Source organism: Pyxicephalus adspersus, chromosome 11, assembly GCF_032062135.1.
Source record: "Pyxicephalus adspersus chromosome 11, UCB_Pads_2.0, whole genome shotgun sequence".
Classification (NCBI taxonomy): Eukaryota; Metazoa; Chordata; class Amphibia; order Anura; family Pyxicephalidae; genus Pyxicephalus; species Pyxicephalus adspersus.
The window spans coordinates 25,541,112-25,564,126 of NC_092868.1; the positions used below are offsets into that span (position 1 = coordinate 25,541,112).

General features: G+C 37.5%; 1 protein-coding gene across 1 annotated transcript in view; it reads left to right on the forward strand.

Moving 5' to 3' along the window:
* The first annotated feature begins 980 nt into the window (after window positions 1-980).
* Window positions 981-23,015, forward strand: part of SHANK1 (SH3 and multiple ankyrin repeat domains 1) — a 168,087-nt gene continuing 146,052 nt past the window's right edge. The window contains exons 1-3 of the mRNA XM_072425275.1: window positions 981-1,267; window positions 18,808-19,011; window positions 21,246-21,317. Of these exons, the coding sequence (XP_072281376.1) occupies window positions 998-1,267; window positions 18,808-19,011; window positions 21,246-21,317 (546 nt within the window). The 5' untranslated portion in view covers window positions 981-997. The remainder of the gene's footprint in view (window positions 1,268-18,807; window positions 19,012-21,245; window positions 21,318-23,015) is intronic.

Below are 23,015 nucleotides of genomic sequence, written 5' to 3' on the forward strand. Positions count from 1 at the left end.
AACAGATGCACCAAAACACTTATATGGTATATTAACCAGACCAAAAGGTAGCAAATTGTGTTAATTGTTGGGGTTTACAAAGCCTATAAAGGTTGTGAGTGGTGTAGTACTTGACTAATTAGTTTAAATTTAGGGCATTCAACCAGATGTACAACTGGTTGGATTAAACAAAGATTATTCTTTAGTTGCAGATATTTGGTGGTTTGAGAAGGATTCACAAGATTTTCCCTCACCTCCTGATTGGACGCAAACTGCAAAATGTTAGGGTTCTCGGGATAATCTGTCCCAGTGCCAATGGTTATCAAAACAAGGTATTGAGTGGTATAGGAATGTGTTCAACTGTACAAAAAGTATGGAAAATTGCATGCTTGAGTAACTGTTTATACTACTGCTACTAGTTTACTACAAAGTCTAAAGATTACATACAGTATATGTAATCGCAAAAGAAAATATTTCATATAATGCAGTTTACTATTTATTAGAATATGTGTTTGCATAAATTTCCTTTTTCAGTTTTTTTTTCTTTATTTTATACTTGGCAATCCTGTGAACTTTCTGTCCATGGATAGCTGCATCCACTCCTGTACTCAGTGGAGGGGGCCATATATGTTGTTGATGTATTGTCTGCTAGCAGGCAGGGGCAAAAGTTTTGTTACAGAAAATAAGACATATTCCTATCCACCTAAAAACCATAAAAACCTTGGGGCAGTTTATTACTTTTCTGGTCTAGTTTTACTTTAGTTAGTTTCTTATGTAATTGCTGAAGTGGTTTATAGTCTGACTAACTAAACAAATGCAGCAACTAAGGATTTGTGGGGTGAAATATTTTTGGTCTTGAGTTCAAATTTCTTTTAAATAAACACACACCAAATACCGGTTTACATGAAGCTAAATGTTTGTAAGATACAGTTTTCTTGTTACTGTTTATTTAATTGTTGCTTCCTTTTCTGACCTGCAGCTGGTCCTGTAATGCTGCTGTGGTTCTGCCTTCCTGACAATGCCCCAGAGTCCTATGTCAAGCGAGGAGGAGAGGAGGAGCATCTCCGAATACCCTGGGGAAGAGTCGGACTCAGACAGCTCCAGAGGAGACCCAGTCTCTGGAGGAAAGAAGAATCCCACTTCTGCCACCAGCAATATTGGTTCTAACCCTCTTTCATCATCATCGATAGCTGCCCGCAGAATAAAGGAGAGATCCATGTCTGTCCCGGACGATTCCAACTTCAGTATGATGGTCTTTCGCATTGGAATCCCTGACCTGCATCAAACAGTAAGAAACTGAGCTGGGGGGTATTTGTTATTTTTCAAAGTGTGTGCGGATGTAAATGGCCACATGAGCCACAGCAAGCAATTATTCTGAAAGAATGATTGTGAAGAAAAATATTTTAGTACACATACAGGGTATTTAGCATATTGTGTTAACTTGTTTCTCGAATAAGATTATACAAAAATGCTATAGGTGGATGAATTAGTGTATGAAATGAATTGGTAAATTAAATAGATAGGAACCCAAACATTATTAGTAGGAACACTATCCAATGAGTATAATTGGGACCACTACAATCTTAAAACCATGCCACCTACTAGATGTAGCCAAGAGAAGTTTTTTTGGACATCTAGGCCCTATACTTTCATAAAGTCCCAGTGATGGGGCTGCCACCACCCACACTGTAAACCTCATCTTTTAAAATCCATTTGTCATTAGGAAGGAAGATAGGGTATATGCTTTGTCTATTCTGGGCAAAATAACAGGTTCACTTTACAGAAGGGACTAATAGGCACTTACCATTCCTTCACCCACCCACCACCAGACCACCCAAAAAATACCCAGGACTAAGTATAGGTTTGCCTGAGACACGGTACCTCACCACGAAGCAGTGATTAAGAGTTTGTGAGAGGATAACTTATGTATAAATTTTACATCCTGTATGGATTAAATTTCCATACAAGTTTATTGGAATGCAAAACCCACTTGAAGCATGTCAAATCTAAGAGGTCCACTACAGGCCAAACACACCAATTCTGATATCATACTGAATGACATCTGAAGGTTTGAAACTGATGCCATTAACAGAAGCGCAAATATTGCTGACTCAGGGCCCTATTTTGCATATGATATTTCATGGGAATGTTCGATGGTCTGTTAGTGACTTAAGGAGATGGTAGCGTAACTATATATTGACTATATATAGACACTCTTGTAAGGATGGTGTGAGCGAGGTACAGGTTTATTTTTAAAAGTAAAGGTAATTCTAAAGTAGATATTTAGAGCTCTATTATTATATGGAATTCAATATCTTTTTTTTTTGCTAAATTAATACTTATGGCTTGGCTAAGGTTTGGCATTTTAAACTTTGTAGATAGCCCCTCTATCTTGTTTATTACCTTGTTAGTTTGGCTGGAATTTGCTAACATTACATTGTGCCTTGCTAGCTTCAAAATGATAACCACATATTATCCATGCCATATGCTTTGGATTTACCGATCATTGATTTAGAACCAAGTTAGAATTTTGCTACTGAAATCCAATGTTCATGGTTATATCTCATCTGTCACTGCCTGCTTACAGGTTCTCCATCCTCCATCTCTATCCCATTAGCTCACTGCAGGAAGACACTTATATGCCAACTTTAGAACAACCTGGTGTCTGCGTTAAGCATTAGGAAATAAGTTATTTTTCCACTTTCACATTTTCAGTTTAGAAGGTTTAAGATTTAATGGAAGTTGACCAGAAAACAAACTACTCCCATGTGTTATTGGTAAATGTTGTACAAACTGTAAAAATGGGACATTAACCTCCCTAGTGGTAATCCTGAGTGTGGCTCGGGGTTAAATTTCATTACAAAAAGTGGTAACCCCGAGCCACACTTGGGGTGGAATTGAAGGCTTACCTGGTCCCCACGAGCCTGCGATGCCCAGCATCTGTGTACGCTGGCCTCGCATCCCCGGTGTGTGAACGTTGGGGATGCGAGGCCATGGGATGAAGATGCTGGGCGGAAATGCGACCTGTGCATGTGCGGGTGGCATGCGCTGGGGGAACCAGTGGGAAAATAAAATAACAAGTATTTTTAAATGTCAAATGTACCGCTTTAAAAATTACTCAAATAATCATACCGCCAGGGAGGTTAAACATTTGTGAAAAAAAAGGGCAAATGTAAAGAAAAAAAATACCAAAACCATTTTAGTTTCATTTTTAAATGAACCTGTCCTTTGTCTAACATGTCAAATTAAAAATAAATGTAAATGGTTATCTCTCCTGCTGTCCATGCCACCAATAGCTACTGGGTTATTGAAAATTTGGTCAGAAGGAGGAGCCAATGAGAACTGTAGGAAAGATAGAGGATCAACATTCTTGGAAGTTTCCCAGCCAATTTAGGAGGGCCAATTCATAGTCGATGAAGTGGCGCTTGGTGGGAAAGGAGCCAATTAGAGATGTAGGAAAGACAAGTGACCAACAATCCTGGAAGTTTCTCAGCCAATTTAGGAGGGCCAATTTTTCATCAATGAAGTGGCCTCTGGTGGCGTAAACTACAAGTGCAAACACTATTCTTTATAGATAATAGGTTTAACTGGAGCGCTAGAATGGTGACAGGTTCACTTTACCTACATATTTTACAGTAAGGTAATTGTGGTACATTCAATTTATTTAAAAACAACAACAAATAAACTGAAATAGTCTTTTAAAAAAATTCTTCTTAGGAGAAGACTACTCTTATGGGATGCTCAGTATAATTCAGACTGCTTCTCCCCTCCTCTACCTTATTTTCAGTTTTTTTTATTCTTAAACTATTGTGAGGTCTCCAGGGGGGTCATTACCCGCAAGTTATGATTTATGTCTAACTCAGCACAAACAAAATCAAATAAACCAAGCCCCCATTGGCCTTCCCTTCTGCTCTTAGAGTCCACCTCTCATTAAAGCAAACACTTTACAGTACATGACGGACTACAGGGAACGCTCTGCAAACACTTTAAGTGGTGACGCTGGAAGCTTGACTAGGTATTTTGTGTTGCTGTAATGCTGCGGTAATGACAAGAATCAAGCAATTTGTTTAATCAGCAGAACGTTTTAGCTGATCCCAACAACTTTCTACCTTATAGAGTGCAAATCTTGCATTATGGCAAGCTGCTAAAAAAAGAAACCCACAAAATATTCATAGCAAGTTACCTGGTTTTAGGGCAGACAGCTTTAAACAGTAAATAATGTCAGTGGGTGCTTGCTGTATTTTTCTGCAATGGTAACTGTTGTGTAGACTATAAATAATTCTTAAAAAAAGAAATCAGGGTGACTAACAAACTTCCTAATACTACTCGATATTTGATGACCCAATACAGGGCTATTTGGATATCCCCTAGGTGGTGGTAACTAGTTCTTCTGAATGCCGTCATTGGTTACAGATATTTTTTCTCACTTGCTCAAAAATGTGTGCAATGATGCTATTCCTTCCTGAGTTGAGTTTAAAAAGTTGAAAGTTCTTTAACCTATAGGCATCAGTATTTTTTCTACATATTTGCTTGTATGTGGTCATCAGGAAAACTAGTGAATATCCAAATGAAACATACCAGCAAGGCAATTAGAACTTCTATTACCTTCATGTATATCAAATAGAATGTAAAAGCTACCTAAAGTTGGACACCTTAGAAGGACATAAGCACCTTACGAGGTGGTCTGAGGGGAGTGCAGAAACAGGTCAGAAGCACCTCAAGACTCCCGATTCCATAAGCCATCTACGCAAAATCTTGACATATACATGTCAAAAGGGAATTACACTTGCTGTTACTGCCACCTCTACTGTTGAAAGTAATTTTAACTATTCTGGAGTTTTATCTTCACACTTACTAAACCACACTCTCAGAAATAGTAAAATATAGTAAGACGATTATGACTATTCTACAACTTTCATTTGCTACATGTTTGTTCTATCAATGTGATTTAAAAGCGCTGAAGCCATACACAGTTGGCTAGCTTGCAATTTCAGATAGCAATGACTTTTTCAAAACTAGCAATGGTATCACTGCACCAAATTATGCAGGGTTGCAACTGTTGTAATCGACAAGCCAATTTGTGTAATCTGCGGTTTGGGTGCAATATCTTTATTTTATCTAATCCAATCCTGTTCTGCCTTGCCACAAAATTAGAACAACACCTTTTAGAAATCTACCCATTCTGGCTATGGGAACCATAGCCCCTCTGCAGATCTATGGACTAAGGTTTTTAATTTACATTACTGAACTTTTTGGTTTATCTGAAAACAGCCTTCAAAATTCATAGATTTTGCATACTTAGAGTCTGACTTTAAGGACTGTAATATGAAAGACATTATTGGTAGAAGCATCATAATGGAATAGCTGAAGTTTAAATAAATGGCTTTATATGTCATTATAATTGAATTACCAGTTTGCCCTCTGCAGCTTGCACTGTCTGTTCCAAGCAGCAGAGCTCTATGACTTTCCATTGCTCCGTGTTGATGGACAGCTGCTCCATTGTAACTTTGCAAAATGGCTAAGTACTGTTTAAACAACTCACACCATGAAACTGAAATTACAACAAAATGAGTACTGGTGTGTGTGTTTTGTATGTAATATAAAAATAAATCACTGCTACCCTAGTAGCTGCTGAATAAATGTTACTACTGTTCATTGAATGTAAACACAAGTAAACTTAACCACTTAAAAGTGGTATTATGTTGCAGATGGTTTAAAATGTTACTATAATATAATTTTAAACAGTTTTTAAAAAGAGTTGTTTGGTCCTTTGACTAGTGGAGCTACTAAGAACAAAGGAAGATTGGTTCAAAAAGCTAAATGGGACCCCAGGCTTCTGTACCTCAGTGTATGTGGTTTTATGTCCCCTATTCTTAGATAATCCATTTTCCTCACATGAATTCTCCTTAAATCCACTTTCTACAAGCAGACATATTTCCATAGTTTGAACAGTTAGAATGGTTAGAATAAAGAAGTATCAATGGTTCAATAAAAACTGGTATTGGTGTTAAATTCACTACAAAAGTCTGCCCTGATAATCAAAAGAAAATGTATATTTAGCCTATGACAATAAAAACAAGCCTCAGCTGCAATTTTGACAAATATCTATGGATGCCCACAGCACTTTTGTATCATGCAGTCCTGCTGTAAAAAAAAAAAAAAGCATCAATACTACAATATATGTTCCGGTAATAATTGCAAAGTACCTGAAGTGTTCCCCGTTCATTGCTATGTAGCATAGACATGAAGAGCCCAGATTTAGCATTCATAGTTAGTAAATGCACTACTTCTGAGAAAATGACTGCTGCTGAAAAAATTAAGGTCTAGTTCACCCAAATGTTTGTGAGGTGGAGTAGTAATCTCTTCAAAACCACATGCAAGCATTGTCTGTGGTATGCAACATTCAAGTTTGGTAGTTGGCGAATGACAGCAACCTCCCATCAAACCCCCCTGAACAAACACATAGTGGCAGGTTGGCAACTAACAGGCTGTCCACTGACTGCCCTGGAACAATTAACTAGCCTATTGCTTGCATGTGTGGAACAAAATGGGATTGGTAGTTCACTAGATTTGTATTTTAAACAAAAAATGGAAAACAAGGTATGGGATTGCTTAAGGTAACTAGTAGGTTTCCTTGATTCATTTTCATAAATAACAACTTTAACATTTGAACCATAATTGGGGAATATTGCACATTTTGTTCTCATTTCTCAAAAGAAACTCTTAAGGCAGTTGTAGATTTTGCATGTGTATGCACAAAAAGCATCAAAGAATAACAATTGTTTTACTGATTTAAAAGTAGCCCTGGTGGATTAAGAATATAGCAGAGGGCGGCAATAGAAATAAGCAGTAAGGTTAGAGAGAGGATTTATACATTGGACTTAAAGTTTACCTATCAGAAGAGAAATATGTAGTCTGCCATTGCTGACCTCTCCTTTTAAAAATCCTAGTTATTTGGTTTCTTATATTTACTTTGATTCACCAACCTTTCAAAAGAATAAGTCAAAAGAATTCTGACACATTGTAAATGGATTTATTTATTAAACCAAACAGAGCCAGGCGAAAGGAATCTTTTGGAGGAGGAAAAAAATGACAGCCCCCAAGCTTTCTCCCATTGCATGCTTCTTTTAGCAGATCATGGGATTAGGCTTGTTGTTTTCAAAAAAATTGATCAGCAGTATACTAAATGTGTGTTGCTGCCAATAAGTTTCTCTTATACATATAATTGCCATCTTCCTTTAAGAAATAAGGGGCCTAGGTCAGTTGCTGGAGGGCTGGGGCTGAAATAGCAAATGGAAAATAGAAAAACCTATATAGTCCCGTGTGATTTAATACGTGTATCTGCTAGGATTTTTGCCCATACCTCAAGAAAAAACTACCCCAACTCCTTCAAGTTGAATGTATTGCATTGTTGTACAGAAATCTCCATGCCACAGATTCCTAATTAGATTAACGTCTGGATTTTGACCTGGCTATTCTATTGCATTTAAATGCAATGCACTACACCACTGTATAAACCACTGTGGATTTAGCAGAAAAAACAGAAAGAAAATTGAGGTGGGTGAATGCTTCCAGAAGACAGTGTGTGTAATGAGGGATAAAGAAAGATTAAACCTCAAAAGATCAATCTTTCTTTCTATCTATGTCTGTTGCATGTGTTTGTGTGTGTAACCACAACTGAATTGTGCTCTATTCAGTAGTTTCAGGCAAGTTGAAATGGAATGTTTTTTCAATGAATAATTTAGTGGCTGAGAGTTAACAGACTCCTCAATGTTCTGCTGAAACTCTGTTAACCAAGTATTTCTTATGAAGTCTAAATCAAATCACCGCCTAAGGCTTTTTATCACATGTTCCTGCTATTAATAATTAACCTTTTTAAAACTGAGCTACTTTCAGGCACAGGTCCTTCATTCCATTTCATAGTATACATGCAGTAGCTGAAATGTTTTCATTTGAATTTTTAACATATGCAACAATTCCACGTGATCATTGCTTTTATGTAGTTTAAGTACGGTCTGAATAAGGAGAATTCCAGAGATGCCATTCATGACTTTCTGTAACCCAACAGTTTTTTTTTCCTGAACAGAATGTGCATCTTTCACTCCAACTTTTAAACCATACCATGTTTTTTACCTTTTTATTCCCACTTTAACATTTATGTTTGAAATTTAAAGCAAATCTTGTATCATAAATGTGTTGGTTTTACTACATATTTTGTAAAAATCCTTTTTATAGGTATTTTTTACATTCAAAGAGACCACAGTACTACTTGTGTCCATGCCTTTATCCACTTGGCTTTTCAGAAAGCTGATACCATGTTTGTTTCATTATCAAGGCTGGCATTACCCAACACTGGATTTCCCCAGTGACTAAAGCTGACAGGCAGGTGAGCAGAAGTACAAAATCTTTAATTCTTAGGTTCACTCTGTATGGTGTGAACTGTAACTGTGCGCTTTGGTGCAGTTCACTCTGGATGGCACCCCAACATGCCTTGCTGAAAGCTTAATTTTAAAATTAACTAAATGTAAGTCTACTGCTTTACCTGCCAAAAGAAAATTCATTTCTGGCAATTCAGTCCTAAGGTTTATACATAGCTGCCCAACAGCATAGTCCATAGGCCTGGCAGGAGACTTGATTTTGTGATTAAACAGTGAAGGAGATGCAGTACAGTGATTACTTCCTTACATGTTCTGCCTTCTGATTCTAACAGCATAATCTGTGATAGGCACCACAGCACAACTAATTGGCTCTTTTTGCTGCTTGTGCAGCTTTCACTCTGGGCTTTGCTGTAGATAGACTGGCAAAGACTTTAATTAGCATTTAGCATAAATGTTTAGCCAAGGTGTGAAAGCAGCCTGGTGATTGAGTGATAGTTTACTACCCCTGGAGGGAGGACAGGAGCTGCCAGTTCCATACGAATTGGTGGAAACAAACATTAACTAATCTAACAGTTTAAGTAATGAGAAGTAAGCACTGACCTGCTCTAAATAAAGTACAGACCCTTGGCAAAGCTTTTAAGAAGACAGAGATAAGCAAAGAAATCTTTATACCACTATGAAGAGGCTGGAGGATTTTGTTATTGAAATGTTTATCCTGACTAGAGGGAGTAAATACAATTGTTCCCCAAAATGAAAAGAAAAAAAAGGAAACAAAGAGAGATAACCCTTCTTATAGAAGCTTACGGAGTAATTAATGCGGCTTAATCTGTCTTTTCTCAATGATTTGTACAGAATGTCACTTGTACAAGGAACAGCCAGCAAAGCAGAAGGAATGAACAAAAACAGGCTTTGTAAGTTTTGTTAAATGGGTGATAATTCTAGCTGCTGCATGATCGAGAACTGGCCTTTTCCTCTCCACAAACCCCTCTGTATCTGACTATAGGTTTTTCTAACTGCAGGTAATAAACTATAGAGTGTATTAAAGGTCCAAACATATTGGTAAACGGAATTTGTTTCCCAGTGCACTAAGCCATCCCCTCTCCATTTGGTTGTGTTTACGTATTCCATATATGTTTGTTTTGAGATAATATTAAGTGCAAAAGTTAGATGTTTGTTTAGGCCCAAGTGGCATAAAAAGCAAAAAACGCAAGTTTATTTCCTTGTTCCCACAGTCTGCTACTCCATATGACTGGCTCTCGACAGCCCCATTTTTTCTTGCTGTCTCCTCATGTTTGAACATTCTATAATGCATCTATAAATGCAGTAAATATTCTTTCTAACACATTGCGCTGTGCTTGGTACACTACAGACCCTTAATGTATACCAGCCAGAAGAGGAGAAACAAGGTGGCTGGCATTGTCCACCTACTACTAATAAAGCTTCTTGCCTGTTTTTGCTTGATTGCAATGCTTTTAAGTCACTGGTTTGCATCAAGCATTCAGCAAGGAAATTATTTACTGTCCTTAATGTTCAGGGAAAACACTTAAAATTATATTGAATCCAAACCATTGGAATGATGGCCAGAAATAGTGTTCTCCATTCTTCTCATATTGCATATGGTACTTTGCTGAAAATGCAAAATCATGAAGGATTTAGTTGTGATTATCCCAACTGTGTTAAAATATATCACATTTTCAGATGTAATGGAAGTTCAAATGTGTGCTAATGCAAAACAAAATCAGAATGTGTTAGGAAATGCATCATAATTATTGTTAAATGCAGCAAAGATACACTTGTAGTCAGAATTATCCACACTCTGCTAACAATTTATGTAACCTTAATTAGTAGAATATCAAACCATCCTTCTCCAGATTGTCAAGAAAAACTAATCTTTTTATGATCAGCTCACTTTTTCTTGTCCCAAAAGCTACAAGACTAAGTATTTCCCTATTTCTGAACTTTTTGTTTAACCAGCCTTTTTGGACTAGTCAGGCAACATTTTTGGCATTTACATTCCCAGCTAGTAGGTATGGTGGAAGAGGCGACGCCGTTTTTCTGACTTTGTATAATGATGCCTAGTTGTCTGTGCATTGAAAACCAAATTCCAGACATTTTTTGGGGGCTGATATGGATAAAAGTTAACATTTCCAATATGATTTGTATTACTGTCTGTCACCATATTGAGGGTTTTTTCCTTACTGTTCTGTCCCAGTAACACCCATGCAAAATTGGAGATGGGACTGAAAGGTTCAGACAGCAATATAAAATTGTCAGATGTTTTACACCTTCCCCACTAAAAAGTATTTTTGTCTATATTTTTATTTTAGAGATTCCTTTTTACCCGTCACATGAAAAGAAGTGTGGTGAAGCCTCCCCATTAAGGACTTACAGATTAATAACCCAACGGAGGCTGTAACCCTATCCACTCTATCCAAAATACAATAGTTTAAATTGGGTTTTCAAAAACTGTTATGAGATAAAGTCAAATTTTTTTGCCAGTATTATTTCTTAGGGCAGTTTCTAACTTATTTGGTGCTCAAGGCAAGACATTTACCACTACTACCACAAATTTACACATAATAGGCTAATACCACAGTAGCTGTCATTTTCTCTGCCACACACACACTTGAAAAGGTTCTCTTCCATGCTGTTCTTAGCAACCAATGAATGATTCACCTAGGTTTGCCTGCAGTCCCTGGCAGAAATGGCATCGTTAGTTGCTTATCATTTTAAGTCACTGCATCAGCACAGTGCTGTGAAGGCTATATAAATGAAAAATGGTAATTGCAATAAAAAACTGGGAGTTTAGGTAATACAAAGGAATAGTAAAGAAAGTAAAGCAAACAGAGGGTTTTTTATTGGCAACAGTGGCATTGTATTAGTGATATTGTCTCATAGTACAATACATATCCAACATTGCATGGATCTCACAACATTTTGGAGATCAGTTAATTAATAGCCAGAAGACTGGCTCTAGACACATTTCATCTATAAAGTATGGGCAGTAAATGAACCAGCAAAATGTCCCATCAATGTAAATATCGAAATAAAGATGTTGGTAAATGGAGCGCATACGTGTGACTGTATTACCCGACACATTTCACCTGGTATAGGCTTCCTTGGATAATCACACGCTAGCGGAACATTGTCATATGCTGAAAACAATATGGATATTCATCAAACACATGTCAGTAATAATCAAAACATGTGAATAGATACATAGTCATTGCAAAAAACATTGGTCCCCAATAGTGAAATCCTGTATGAGTTCCTAAAATGTTTTTGTAGTTGATATAGTGGTTTATATTATGTAAAAATTCATACCATTGGTGGACTTCCCATTTGGGAACAAATCTTATTGTCAAGACCATTAATACCATTTGTAGACGCCACCAGCTTATGTATGACTATCTGAACCATGGACCATGTAAGTTCAATTCCTACCCCCAACAACTGTTGTTTTGTATACAATACCCCCTTTTTATACGGCTCCATGTAGTATTATCCTCTTCATACGGGTCTTGACAATAAGTTTTACTCACTAATAGGGGGTCCACAAGTGGTATAATTGGTCTTGACTAGGGATCAGCGAGAATGCCTCTGGCATTCTCGTGAAAATTTCCTCGACCTTCCGATGGTTCTGCGAAATTTCTGCGAACCAAAAGCCGGGCTGGACTTAAACTGCTTTTGCGATCCCCTGTGATGTGTGAGAGGGGGGCAGAGAGGGGCAGAAATCTCGCTTGTCACATTGACGTGAGTGATGCCGAGGCTACAATTCCCAGCAATACTTGGGTCTATGGAACAGAACAAAAATGCAGGCCACGCAGTGATGCGAGTGATTCCGGGAATTGTAGTAGCGGCATCACTCGCTGCAATAGGTAGTAGCAGGTGGGCCAGATGCAATTCACCTTTGGAATTCCCTGGGGGGCCAAAAAAAAGGACCTTGCGGGCCAGAGTTTGACACCCCTGGTCCAGGGGGAATACATTTGGGGGAGTCAAAAAAGGAAAAGGATCTGGAGATTCTGGTGGATCGTAGACTTAATAACAGCATGCAATGCCAAGCTGCAATATCTAAAGCTAGTAAAGTACTTTCTTGTATTAAAAGAGGAATAGACTGCAGAGATGGAGACATAATCCTGCCCCTGTACAAAGCATTGGTCAGACCACATCTGGAATATGCAGTCCAGTTTTGGGCACCAGTTCACAAAAAGGACATTGTGGAATTGGAGAGAGTGCAGAGAAGGGCAACTAAACTAATAAAAGGAATGGAGGAGCTCAGCTATGAGGAGAGATTAGCTGAACTGAATCTATTCTCCCTTGAGAAGAGACATTTAAGAGGGGATATGATCACCTGTATAAATATATAAACGGTCCATATAGAGAACTCTCTTCCCCATTATTCACTTTGAGATCATTACAAAGAATAAGAGGGCACTCTTTGCATCTGGAGGAAAAGAAGAAGTTTAAGCTCTGGATAAGGAAGGGATTCTTTACTGTAAGATCTGTGAAAATGTGGAATAGGCTCCCTCAGGAAGTAGTTTCAGCAACTACTATAGATTGCTTTAAGAAAAAGCTGGAGGCTTTTCTAGAAGCACAGAATATAACTGGGTATTAAGGCTTTAAAGTAAAGGTAACAGAGACTGTTGATCCAGGGAACATCCAATTGCCTCAGGGAATCAGGAAGGAATTTTTTCCCCTGTTGAAGTTTTTTTTTTTGCCCTCCTCTGGTTCAGCTATGTCTTATAAGGTTTTATATCTGTGATATGTTTATTTCCCTAGTGGTTGAACTTGATGGACTTATGTCTTTTTTTAACCTAACCTACTATGCAACTATGATTAAGTAAGTACCTTAAGTAATTGGAGACACTGTCACCTGCTAATGGAACAGAATTATTGAACATTAGAGCAAAAGAATGAGTACTTTGACAGAGGGGGGGGGGGTTCTTATAGGTGAGTATACCTTGTTGTGGGTGGACTGTTAGGTGACTGTTATTCTTGCCTGAATGGGCTAACAGAGTTTATTGTTAGTGTAACCCTTTCCAAGGAAAAATGTAGGTTGCCATTTCTGACCTCCATCTGCAAATACTAGTTATCTATCCCTATATTTTCTAAATCAGTGGCCGTGAATAAATGTGTGAATCAGATAGGTAAGAGAAAAAAAACTTAGTCCAGGTAAGTGTACTTGTTCCAGATCGACGGCCAAAAGTACTGAAAGCATAAGTACAGTGGGACCGTGCCAACTTAAGATGGAGAGGTCAGCAGTGTCAGCCTCTATATTTCACATAAGTTGAGTTACCCCTTAAAGTGTGTCTACAGCCTTAACAATTTGTATTATTATTTTGTATATGGTAAGGAAGCAATATAACCTCTCTCAGGTTTATATTGTTATCTGTGTGCCTACTGGGTAGATAATACTCTAAAGCTCGAGTTGGAGGTGAAATTTGATGGAGGTGAAAAATTTTCAGTTGCCACTGAAATAGAAAGTAGGAAAAAACTCCTAAAAGAGGGACAACTAATAGAAATTTTTCTTTGAAGAGACTTCCTTCAAGAACAAAAATTGAGAGAGGAAATCTCCCAAGCAGGTCCTAAATGGCAATAAAAACTTGAAAGGGGGCCTTATTCCAATCCTAACCTAATCCTCCCCCCCCCCAAAATAATTAAAAGTGGCATCTCCTTTGTATACCAAAATAACAATAATTAATAAAAAAATTGAATTGCAGTAAATAGCTATGTGGAATAGATAAAAACTGGACTGAAACATTTTCATGCTTTTTCTAAATACAATATTTTGAATGTCACTAGATAAATAAAATGATACACTTTTTTTTGCACTTACAAATGCACTTGTGCTCTGTGCCTTCCACTGTATGCATCATAGGAATAAATCAGTCGTGTCACAAATAAACCAATAGCTGCCTATTAACTCACTCCTTCTGCAATGCTCTGAAACCAATACCCTAATTTACTCCCGCTGTGTAAATATATTGTACAACAAACAGCGTCTTGCTTTTCCTATATTGATTTGATTCTTGTGTTAGTAATTGCACTGCTAAAAGTATCTTCATTTTGCTCTGTTTAAGTCACCCTGTATGTGTTTAAAATGTTTGTGGCAATTGGGTCCTAAAAGAGAAAGTGGCGTATATCAGCGGGCATCAACGATTTTAAACTGATATAGTTGTCAGCTGCAAACGATCCCTTATTAATTAAATTAAAAGTTTTCTGCAATTTAAAAGGAATCTATAATTCATTTTATGAAGAAGTAAGCAAAATTGTAGCAGTAGGGTTGTGGATATAAAGCATTTGACAAAGTTTCCTATAGACAGCTAGGTAGGTTTAAAAAATGAAATGGATAGAAAACTTGCTTAAACAATTCATTTAGAGAGCAGTGACATATGATTTAAACTTTGAATAGTCTAAGTTTTTTTGTAAGATTCAATGTTGGGGCTGTTACCTTTTAAACTCATTTATAAATTTTATAGAATGTTCATTTAAAACCCAAATAAAGAATTTTACAAAATTACATCAATTATTTTATGATGCACCAAACTATTGGGTTTCCACAGTCTTACCTGTTATATAAATGTAAGCATGCCCACTGCTCCAGTACAGCTGGTTTTTACAGCACCAGCCATTAGCTGTGGACCCCTACTCCTCTCTGGGAGTGCAGTAGACTCCTTGCTGAATCAGACCAATAAATCTACAAAAAAAGCTCAAGTTACCAATAACTCTGCTGTTTGCAAATCGGTTGGGGGTGATCTGACTCAGCAGGGACGAGCCGTCAGAATGCTGCAGTAAAATTGCTGTTCTGAAAAAAAAATGTGGGCTAAAAATTATGCTCAGTAATTGTTTATTTGAGGAGGAACAGAGCACTTTCCCTTTCTTTTTACAGAAGTTGGACCATCAGTCATAGTAAGTTATGTACAGTCAAACACAAGCATGCAAGTCAGCAGGTAGTTTTCAGTTCAGTGTCTGTTCTCTTAAGAGTACACAGAGGGGTAATATTGTAACATATGATAATTAGTAACATATTTTAATTAAAAAAATTTTTTAACAGATTTTGAAAATGTGATCCCTGCCTAAATAAAACATGTACTGCGGGAAATGTAAAAAAAGAAAAGGATAAATAAAGGGAATAAAATCATCTGGTAGTAAATACAAAAAATACAAAGTTTAGTTAATAGAGAAGTGTAAAAAAACAGACAAAAAAGGTCAAACTTAATATTAGTGCTGCTAATGTACACAAAGAAATTATTTAAATTCATTAGGAAAGTCAACAAAATCTTTTTTAGATATATCAGTGACATAAAGAAAAGATGCTATGGGATAGCAAAAATTAAAACAATACTTGTGTTGAGAGAGACCTTCATGTAACAAACCATTTAAACAGTATTTTGTTAATTCTTCTCAGAAGTAAATGACTCCAAAAAAGTAAATTGGAGGTTCATTTTGGTTCCAGCATTGAAGGTTTATTTTCAGGTTTTCTAGAGGTAAAGGTAGCAGATGAACTGGCTTGCTTAGCTCTGCTAAAATTAGACAAATACCCTTGCAGTGAGGCCACCTCTGCATTGTAATGGTAAATAATTGTTTATGCTGAAGGTTTCTTTGTAAAGCAATTTTACATTGGCTGTCATCCAATGGATTAAATAGAGGGTTTAATTCAGAGAGGGCCCTTGATGTCCTCAATTACATTACAGGGCCAGTGCCTGTGCATGCAGCTTAGAATATATATATATGTGTGTGTTTTTTTTAAACCATTAAAACACATAATTGACCTGTTTAGACCACATTTACATATCTATACAAAACCATGAACAAATGATAGTTTCCCTCTTGAAACAAGATTCTGAATTCAAGTTTGATAAGAATTCTCCTTTACCTGTAAATTAGTGGCATTCCTGAAGATAAGATTATTGTTTCTACTGTGCAGTTAGGTGACAGTTCCTCTTTTCTTTCTCCTGCACCAAGGGAAGAGGTCATGGTAAATAGCTAAGATTGCTACTTAAGCCATATTCACACAGTTGTAACGCACGCAGATCCTTTAATAATTGATCAGCACACTAGTTTTAAATGAGATTTTACCTGACAAGATTAAGGTAAGCGGTGGTTTTGCTAAGGAAAACATTTCTCACTGATCTCCCAGTGCAGCGCATCAATATGCTTCCATTAGCGAAACCTTTGGGACTTTCTTCAAACTCCTAGTGAGAGGCTTTGGTGTTCTAACGATCACTGTGGAAACTGTTGCCAGGGAATACAAGCTGCCATTACCTTGGAAACTGTAATGGAGAGATCGTAATGCAGGTGCCTTTGCTGTTTCCGCAAATCTTGGCATTAGGTTAAAAGAAAAAAATTTAAACTACTAGTAAGCTGCAGACTATTGAAATACCAAGCTGATAACTGTCTGTATATGTAAGAGAAAAGACAAATTCTGTCATTCCTCCCTCTCCAGTGCATGAACAGACTGATTCTCCTGAGGCCCCTTATGTCCTTGATAGGATTCAAACAACACTACAAATGGCCTTAGATGCTTAGTTTAAAAAAACCCGCTGCAGTGGGGACCCAGGCGGCCATCCTGACCACGTGGCGCTCAGGAGTTTGCCCTTACAGGATGCCCAGCATCTCCTTCAACCTGTTTCCTCTCACTCCTGGTACAATCCAGCTTCATCCAAAAGGATGACAAAAGGATACATCACTGGAGATCACGGCTCAAAGCATCAGTGGATATCATCCACCCCATCTGGGATTTATATTATGCCACATAAGGTATGCTTTGCATACTTTATTTGGATTTCTTTTCCACTATACTTGACTATGGTATGAATGAGCCTATTGTAAAAAACAATATAACTCACACCTCTTTAAAACATTTAGGTTTATATAATACACAACACAGATATGCTAGAAAATGGCCGTCCCGCCTTTTAATAACAAATTTTGTTACACATCTTTTATTGATAACATAATATAAACATAAATATCAACCATAACTAAAACCATACATCCCCATCGTCAGGTGTCAGGTCCTCTACCCACTTTGTTAACCCTTTCAAAACCATTAATCAGGGATCTGCGTTCCGATTGATAAACATATATATATACCACTGTTCCCAGACGTCCCTACCCGCCTCAGGAACTATATCAACCATGCCTACCTCCCGATATTAACCCCACAACAACCATATTACATAAACTTGGAGACCCCATACCACCGATGGCTCTCCACACTCCATCACTTTTTCCCCACATACCTGTACAACACTCTCCCCTTCGAGGACCTCACACCGCCAACCCTTATGCCCTGCCAAAACTACTACTTTAATAACTTCAGGGAGGGCGGGTGGGAATCTCTTCAATTTGATGAAATTAACTGCCTCTTACGACTCCCCCCACTCTGCTTTTATTGACCTATTTGACCCCACCCATAGCACCAATTCTTAACCAATCAATTCAAATCAAAATTTGACACATACTCCTCCCCTATGCACCTTTTATCTGACCAATCAATTTAAATCAAAACCTGCATCTTTAACCCATTAACTGACCTCTGCCCATTCCCCCACAGTCATGTTGGCCCCCGCCTAGCTCCCCTCTCGCAGGCTCTAGGGCCTCCCTTTCTTCTCACATAGGGGCAGTAATCCACGGTCCAGATATTAGCTACATGCAGATACTTCTCCTGTCTGCTTCATCCTACATTGGGGCCTTCCTCCATTATTGGCTGTCTATACATAGTCACTACAATCCTTATATATAGAATGTTATTACTCCTCATTATATGCTACAGAATTGTTACCACCTATACACCTTACTCCGCATAATCCCCATCTCTGCACACTGCTGAACACAAGCTCTGTGCCTGGCTATTATCTCAGCACTTTGGAGGAAATTCCAGTTTTGGATCTTATTGTAATCTAGTGATCATCCCTGGGGGTCTACTAACTTTAGGTGATTCATTTCCTGTCTTGGACTGGAGTACCTCTTAAGTGGATAGATTTGGCTATCACAGAATACAGACTTTAAGGCCCCTGAGAATCTTTGTGATGTGCTGGAGAATACAATATGCAGCGATCCAACTCCCTTTTCACCAATACAAGATCTTGGGGAAAAAATTTTGGAGCTCTGGGGAAAAACAAATGTTGTGATATTGCGTAGGATTTTGAAACTTTACGTCAGGCAATGCATGTCATAATCAAACAAAAAGAGAGCATATAAACAAAATTATGAATAAATAAAGCAAGTAAAAATATAGACGTGATAAAAATATAATATTCAGTATAGTATATATTATCCATCGAAAAAATAAAGCAAAACTAACCTATGGTTTTTTTGGTTTAAGCAAATGAGTAATGTTAATATATATTACAAATTCAGTTTGTATCTATTTGACACTATATAATTTATGAAATGGATGGTTGTCTTTACATATTTGTTTATATCTTCCCTGTTTTTATTGCAGAAATGCCTCCGGTTTAACCCAGATGCCACTATCTGGGTAGCCAAGCAGCAGATACTGTGCACGCTAAATGAGAGTCTGAAGGATGTCCTCAACTATGGCCTTTTCCAACCAGCAACCAATGGAAGAGATGCCAAGTTCCTGGATGAAGAGCGACTGCTACGGGAATATCCACAGTCATTTGAGAAAGGGGTTCCGTATTTGGAGGCAAGTATTGTAACGTGATTGTATACATGTCATAATATTAAAAAAAAAAATGTAAAGCTGTTTTAAAGCAAACTTTTCTTTTGAGAAATGTGAAGGTTACAATTGCAAATACTGGTAACCTGCATGCCATTCCCACCATTTTGTTGTTTTGCTGTGAGTCACCCAAAGCAAATATGCAGATTTACCTATCCATAGACTTGTTCCAGGTTACTGAGAAGGCAAAAATATTGAAGCTAGAGGAAGAATATAACAGCCATAAAATTAGTATTCTAATATTCAAATTGAATATTTGTCTCTGAGGAAAAGTTTATTAAAAAACCAGAGGGGCCCCTTTACAGGGAGACTCATATTGCTCTTTTGGGGCAAAAGGTCAGGGTTTTTTTGAGGGGTTCTACTTTGTAAGGTGTTTGGGTCTGGGGAAAGGTTCAAGTATGGCATCTTAAGAATAACTCACACTCTGCCCTTTACCTGGAAGCATTGGGTATTTGCGAGAGCCCTGAAGGAGCAGTAAGCTAAGTTCAGACAATGTATGTGAGTGTATATATATATATATATATATGAAGAGTATACATTCTTTCTGATGTATATTCCTTCTCTTTTCTCCTGGACACATCAGAATGTGACATTGCTGAAGCTCCTCTTGAAAATAGGAAATTATTGGTTGTATGAAGGGATGAACAAAATAGCCAGCTTTCTATTCACCAGAATATCCAATATCTAATATCCATGGACACTCTATGTTTCCCACCAAAAGATTGTCTGAATTGCAAACTACTGTTTGGCATGGGGAGCTTGACACTTAATGTTTTATAAAAGTAGTGTTCCCCATATGTTTCAACTAGACCCTTATTAATGCATACAGGAAATTGATTTCAATGATCATGTGCCCTGTACTATACTAGGCCTCATGCCTTCATACAAGATTTGAGTGTGGGGGGGGGGTCCTCCAAAATGGGATTTGTTGGAACAAAAAGGGATTATGGTGGAATCTGGAATCCCTCCTAGTTAGGATGTGACCAGACATCTGCCTGACTTCTTACGTATTTTCAGAAAAAGATGAACATTAACAAACACGCAGAGAGAAGTCCTTTAATAAAATAAAAAAAACACAGACCAAACTTCAAAAATAAATATAATTTATTTTACCAGAATTAGGTCCATTATCAATCAGCTTATTCAGGAATGTATATCCATTGGCAATAGTAAAATGACTAATTTCCTGAAATGGACACATGGATTCATGAAAATTCTTCATGATGAAGTTAGCACTTTTCACTTGAAAATTCAATATTAACAAGGAAACGCTCTAATTGTGAAGGTAATTTTGTAGAAATGCACTGATAATTCTTAAAGCTATTGCATCGTCTTATACTTTCTGAGGCATTAAAATAAAATGTAAAACTTACCAACTGCAGAGAACCCTTGCTCAATACTGGTGCCACTGATCATTGCAATAATACCGCTTTAATGAAGTGGATTTGAAGAATATTCAGGCAGTGGTAGGGGACATAAATATTAATAGAAATTCAACTTATGCCAGCCAATTTACCTATACCATGTTGCTGAAACACATACTTGGTAAGGTAAAGTTAGAATTACTGTATATATCCATCTTATATACCTTACCCTGGTCTGCTGTTTGCAGTGCCTTGGTAGTTTCCTTTGTAACACAGAGCAGGCAACATTTCTCAAGCAGATGCACTATGCATGGAATTGAGTGTCTTCTTGGAAGATTTTACTTGCTTCTGCATTCAACTGGAATCAGCAGGACAATGTTGTCATGGACAGTGACTCAGAAGAAGGTTAGGTATGTACAATTCTAACCTCACCCTTTTACTAGTACATTTTTTACCTACTTATAAGTAGCTGAATTGAGAAGCAGGGGAAACGTTGAAGGTCTACTGAAAAAAAAAAAAATGAAGTACAATAACTTAGCAACCAGTATACTTTTCAATGTACCTAACATAAGATTAGTGAAATTTGGGTTTCTGTACTTTGCACTCAATCATCACTATGCGTTATAATTTTTTTGTATTAACTTGTTAGTATTCGTGTTCCTGGGCTATGCCTTTTCACAGAATAGTCACCATGGTTACAGAAGTAGGAGAATATTATGTTTGAAATATTATGTTTTGCTAAGACAATTTTACACTGGCTTACATTATGCCCCTGTAATATGAGCCCATAAAACCTTACATTTTGATAATTTCGGTGGTTTTGCTGTTTATTTGCAGTTCCGCTATAAGACGAGAGTTTACAAACAGACTAACCTTGATGAAAAGCAATTGGCCAAGCTCCACACCAAGGTAAGTACAATGTAAAAAATTCAATATGGCTGTGCAATTTAAAATTAGCATAAAATGGCAAAATATATAGGACGTAACCTACCAAGTAAAATGTACCAGTAGATCCAGTTATATAGGCAGCTGACATTATGTGTAAATGTTGATTTTTTTTTTATATAACAGGGAATCTGACATGTCCTCAAACATTCCCAGGAGGGAATCAATTACTGCTGTTGAAACACATAGACCTGGAAGATTTCCAGCAGGAAAGGTTTGAGGGAATGTCTGATTTCCTGTTTTATAAAAAGCCCTTAGATTTTATTAAAACCTAAAATAAGTATACTATGCTAATCACCTTTATTTAAGCTTCAGTATGTAAATTTTAATTTTTCTTAAGTTTTAAATCTTTAGCTTCAAATAAAAAAAAACTAATTATCTTTAAATAATTTTCCTCATTTAGCCACATTCTTTTATTGGGTGACAGTGCGTTGTTTCTGTTTACCAGTGCTCTTATGTTGTTCCCCTATCTTACACGTTTCCAGTGGAGAGTACAAATTACCATTTCAAAACACCCTACACAAGTATATAGCACCGTACACATGACCCACCAATAGTCACTATCTGAAATACAACTATTGCTAGCATAAATACATGTACATAGATGTTGGTGCGAAGAGGCAGCAGCACAGCACACCAATGGAAGGCACCCATGATATTAAAAAGTTAATGGATATCTTGTAAGAAGAGGGTGACTGGCTTTTACAGGGCAGCTGAAATTTGCATGTATTTTCAGTGCTTTCACTGAAATTAACTTATTTTTATGTTTTGTGTAGACCTTACTGGTAAACTTGCACTAAGATGAACAGAAAAGCACAAAAACTGTACCTATACATCAAAAAAAAACATGGCTGGCACAGTGTACATATGATTGTACAATTAAATTTTGTTAAAAACCCAATACTGATACAGATGTGTATGTGACAGCTCACAACCATAGGTCCTCTTAACTATTTTCAAAAACTTTCATCATGTCCTCACCCTGTTCCTAAAAACACACCAGACAATACAAGTACCGTGTTTCCCCGAAAATAAGACCTACCCCGAAAGTAAGACCTAGCACTATTTTGTAAACCTGCCCTATTATAAGACCTACCCCGAAAATAAGACCTAGGAGAAAAAGAAAATAAAAGCATACATACCGGTAAATTAAAAAAGTACTCACCAAGACAGCTCCAGATATCTGATCCTGCGTGTGTGTCCTTTATGCTGGCTGCAGCGTGTGTGTCTTTGATGCTGGCTGCAGCCTGTGTGTCTTTGATGCTGGCTGCAGGGCGTGTCTATTCCTGAGCCAAACTGAAAGTAAAAAGCCTGCACACGCGCCCCCGCGATTCTGAACAAGGAAGCAAGCTGCTGATCCCTGCCCTAACGGAGATCCCTGCACTTAATTACGGGTAAGTGATCAGAAGGGGACAATGGAGTCAATGGAATAGAGTGATCAGAAGGGGACAATCATTTCATAGTGATCAGAAGGGGACAATCATTTCATAGTGATCAGAAGGGGACAGTCATTTCATAGTGATCAGAAGGGGACAGTCAATGGCATAGAGTGATCAGAAGGGGATAATCAATGGCATAGAGTGATCAGAAGGGGAATTTGAACGGCACATGAGTGATCAGAAGGGGAATATGAACGGCACATGAGTGATCAGAAGGGGACAA